Source organism: Octodon degus, unplaced genomic scaffold (genome assembly GCF_000260255.1).
Source record: "Octodon degus isolate 3935 unplaced genomic scaffold, OctDeg1.0 scaffold00027, whole genome shotgun sequence".
Taxonomy (NCBI): Eukaryota; Metazoa; Chordata; class Mammalia; order Rodentia; family Octodontidae; genus Octodon; species Octodon degus.
The window spans coordinates 2,511,447-2,515,771 of NW_004524603.1; the positions used below are offsets into that span (position 1 = coordinate 2,511,447).

At 55.3% G+C, this 4,325-nt stretch overlaps 1 protein-coding gene across 1 annotated transcript in view; it reads right to left on the reverse strand.

Moving 5' to 3' along the window:
* The window catches only part of Insig1 (insulin induced gene 1), a gene marked incomplete at its 5' end in the record, with an annotated part of 8,637 nt that extends 4,316 nt beyond the window's left edge, over window positions 1–4,321 (reverse strand). Inside the window, 3 exons of the mRNA XM_023712741.1 lie at window positions 47–213; window positions 2,110–2,234; window positions 4,081–4,321. Coding sequence (XP_023568509.1) covers window positions 47–213; window positions 2,110–2,234; window positions 4,081–4,321 — 533 coding nt within the window. The remainder of the gene's footprint in view (window positions 1–46; window positions 214–2,109; window positions 2,235–4,080) is intronic.
* Window positions 4,322–4,325: the final 4 nt, after the last annotated feature.

Here is a 4,325-nt window from a genome sequence, read left to right on the forward strand (position 1 = left end):
GCGTCACCGCCACACGGCCGGGTGGCCTCTAAAGGTGCGCACTTACTGATAGACACCGTTATACACGAGAAGCTGGGTGATGAGCGTCGCCAGGAAGGCTATGGTGATCCCAAGCCCAAGGCCGCTTCGGGAGCGATCAAACGTCCACCAAAGGCCCAGGGACAGGGCCGCCAAGGTCAAAGACAGCTGGACATTATTGGCAAAATCCAATTTCTGGCGATGCAGAAGTTAAGGAAAAGCTAAACTATTTTTCATAGGATCAAACACATTAAAAGCACAGGAGCTCCTCACAGGTGTTTGTCAGCACGCAGCAAGCGCTGCCCACAGCAGCTGCCGGGGAGCCGGGCTGGCGTCCCGACGTCAAGGCGGAACTGCAAGCGCTGTCTCTCGAAGTCACACGTGAACTCTTCCCAGGGCTGTGGCGGTGAAGCACTAACAGTACCGGCAGCATGAGGACATCGCTCTTTCCTTCCTTCCTTCCTTCCTTCCTGGGAACGTCAGGGGGGTACACAGTCCCCGCGAGTCTCTATGACGACTGCCAGGACCCCAGACAAGGCCCTTGGGCTGCCCCACAATGCGCTCCCTCGTCAGAACCATTACCGGGAACACTGCGGGTCCCTAGGAGCGCCCTTCCCCTCATCTGAGCTCCAACAGCTACGCTGAGCGCTGAGCGGCGGGAGCCACCCTTCTTTTTTTTGCGGAGACAGGGACTGAACTCAGGCCTCTGAGCTTGCCAGAGAAGCACTTATTCCACTGAGCCATCTCCCCAGAACTCCCTCTTCTTTATTTAATTCTTTTTCATTTTTTTCTTTTTTATGTATTTGGTACAGGGCTCACTACACATCTCTGACTTATAGTGATCCTTCTGTTTTCAGCCTCTCCAGTGCTGGGATTACAGGTGTGCGCCACTCTACTAGGACTTGATAGCTCAGTGTACCCTGGGAGTGGGGCTGGTGCAGCGTGCGGGACTGGGGATTGAACCCTGGTCCCTAGGCTTGCCAAAGCAGATGCTTAGTCTGCTGAGCTATCTTGCTGGCCTCTCCATTTAATTCTAACAGCAGCCTGGTTTTCCCTACTTTCACTGTCCTAAGCAGTAGAAAGTAACAAAAGTCGGGGAAATCGCTGGTACTCTATCTGAGAAAGTGTTCCATTTCCCAGCTTGACCTTTGGCCACCTAGATATGCATAACCAGTCATAACTGAGATCAGAGTGAATTAATTCTGAGACAGACATGCGCATTGACAGCCCCCACCGTGACTCAGCACCTGTGGACCACACCTAGAAACTCAGTGGGAGGCTCCTGAAGCCAAGGTGCGCATCCTTCAAACCTCAAAGGCTCAGTTTACCGTGCTTGTCATTCTGCTGTAGATGCTGTCTGTGTGTGCGCCAACCCTAGTGCGGGGCTTTTCTGCTGCCTGGCGCGTTGCTTCCGCCTGCCTTATCTGCACGGCCTTGCCCTGAGCCCAATGTCCTGTGGTCTTTAATAAACGCAGTTGCTCAGCACTTACTGCTGGGTGCACTACCGGGCAACTCTCTCCTCGTGCCATGCAGCCTGGGTGACAGCACCCCATCCCACTGCAATGACCTCGTTCTAAAGAAAACCCAAACCTTTCAAACTACAGGCAAATTCTTCAAAAGGCACCACATACAAGATCAAGGTCAAAGCATACTGCACAGAGGGAGTTCAACCCCCAGATGCCATCTGTTCCAGGCCTTCCATGACTGACCCTTGGTTGTGAGAGGTGGCCGCAGGCACGGTCCTGTATGCGACAACAGCAGGCTCTCTCTCCAGTCCCTCTGCCACAGCAGCAGTCACACTTCAGCATAGCAGGACAGGAGGAAGACAGGTCAAAAGGAATTGGGAGAACTCTTGGGAGCCAAAAGAAACTGAGAAAGGAGCGCACGGGGCGCACAGGGGCCTCTGGCACTACTTTAACAGCTTCCCTAAGTGCAAAGGGGCTTTAGCAACTGCACCGGAAGTGTAGTAAGTGACCGCCACTAGATACAGCAGGGCTGAGGCTGGAGGCCAGATGCTCAGCAGAAGCAATACAGAGCATCCGCACGGGACCCACGGGATGCCCTGAACATAGCACATCAGGCCAAGGATACAGCACTGGCGTGGTTAATGCCAACGAAGACTGCAATACAGCGCATGACGCTGGCCCACTCTCTCTTGAACTTGTGGGGCTCTCCCAGGTGACTGTCGATGCAAGGGTACAGCAAGCCGACAACAGCTGTTTAAGGAAAAGACAACAGTGTTAGAGCACACCAACCGAAAGCCACAGCTTTCACATTCCAGATCTTCAACAGTTCTCATTATTACTCAAACCAGCCCCAGAGAGGTGCCCTGGCCACACCTCCTCAGGACTGGGGCGACAGCTGGCACACGGGGAGCACTGCTGCATGCATACCGCTTGGAAAAGGCAGCCCTGCACTGCAAGCACTGCCAAGGGCCAGGCAGAGGACACTGGGCCTCTGGTCCTGTGTGCCCTGTGTGGACGTGGCTCGTGGTGTTTGTCTGTTCATGTGTGACAGGAAGAGGGCTGTATAACTGGAGGAGGGAGGAGAAAGAGATCCTACGGTCTGCAGTCAGGAAAGGTACACACACTCAGAACCCCAAAGACCATTCCAAGAGTGGGGAGGCAGGCCTTCTGAGAGAGAAATACAGTGGCCAAACAAGTGGTCTGTGGCCACGTGGGTCACAAGGTTCTTGCGTACAGAGCACTTGGACAGAGGAGCACACACCAGGCCACAGCTTTACTTTGTCTGGAAGGAGAGAGATGCGCATTCAGGTTCTTTGAACAGAGAAGCGGGCAGGGTTGGCTACATACTCAAGTAGGGCTGGGAGAAACTGTGGTTCATTCCTGGAATTCAGTGAAGTTCCAGGTACAAATAGCTTCATTTTACAGATCAAGTTTTTCATTCAAAGAAATAAACCATGGCATCAAATGTGCTTGAAAAATGCATTGTCAAGTCCAGCTCTACTTTTCAAGAAGAACTCTTCACTAGTACAACCATGTCCTTAAAAGATTCAAAGAAAAAGTTGGGTCCCATCTTTCTGACAAAGGTGAGAAATTTCTGCCCCAGCTGCACAATGACAGCACACCGTGGCAGCTGTAGGTCTGCACTGGCTGCCATGGAGGCGGGACCCCGTGCAGGCAGGACCCCCCACCGACTCTGTGCCTCATCTCCACATGGGCCGCAGCCCGATGGAGCCAGGGTAAAGCAGGGCTGTGGAGGGGCAAGGCTCAGCGTACAAACGCCCGCTGGTAGTGTAAGCCAGCCCCGGAGCACGTAGGCACTTGCTGCATTTAGTTTTATATTTCGAGTGCCAGTGAGTGGAGGTTACGGGAAAACACCTGACAAATGTGTGTTAAATAAACAAATGTTGGGTCATTAGGGTATTAAGCAATGTACTAGGCCTCAACGATGCACCGTTTTTATAACCTAGCTAAATTATAATCAAGAAATTCTTTTCAAAAAACACAACAATCCACAGTTTAACTATTTCTTGACTCTGGGACAGGTCAGGTAGCTGCAAGCAAGCTACCCTCTCACCCAGGGGCCGCTCCTGCCCTTCACTCAGGAGTTGTGCCCTGGGGGTGGTGGCTGTTTGGCAGAAAGCCACCACAAAAGGAAGTGCTGACAAGTTGCAGCCCCGGCAACTGCCTCCTGCACACGTGACGGTTTGTTTTCAGCTACCCGCAGGGTAGCATGTTCGTGCCCGCAGCCAATGGCACGCGGTCCTGCCCTCACCAGTTCTGCAGGTGGCCAATCCCTGGGCGCGGGCGCTGGGTGACAGCTGCGCCTCTGTCACCCGGACGCTAGAGGGACGGGACTCCTCAGTCTGGCCAGGTCTGCCCAAACAGCCAATTATCTCCGACTCATCTCCATCCCTGCTACCCAGACTTGAGGGCTGCGCGTGGCCCGCGCGGGATCCCCACCCACCCCCTGGGCCGGTCCTTCTAGGACACAGGCACCGCGATGCCAGCTGTCACCCCCGTGCAAACGCACGCTGCTCCAGGGCTGGGAGGGGTCTGGCCGGGGACGCGGCCTCCCGGTCCCGCGCAGGGCACTCACCAGCGGCCGTCCCGCAGCACGGCGGCACCCACCAGGCCGAGGAGAAGATAGTGGCAATCACTTCGTCCGGGAAGAGCGTGACATTCCTCTGGATCTGCAGCAGGTTGAGCACCAGAGCCAGGATGACCCCGACCGAGAAGAGCACGAGGCTCCTCTGCACCAGGTCGTGGTGCCCGCTGCCGGCCCGCGGGCCGCGGGGCGCGGGGCTGGAGTCAGGAGCCCCGGGGGCGGAGGGCGCGGGGGCG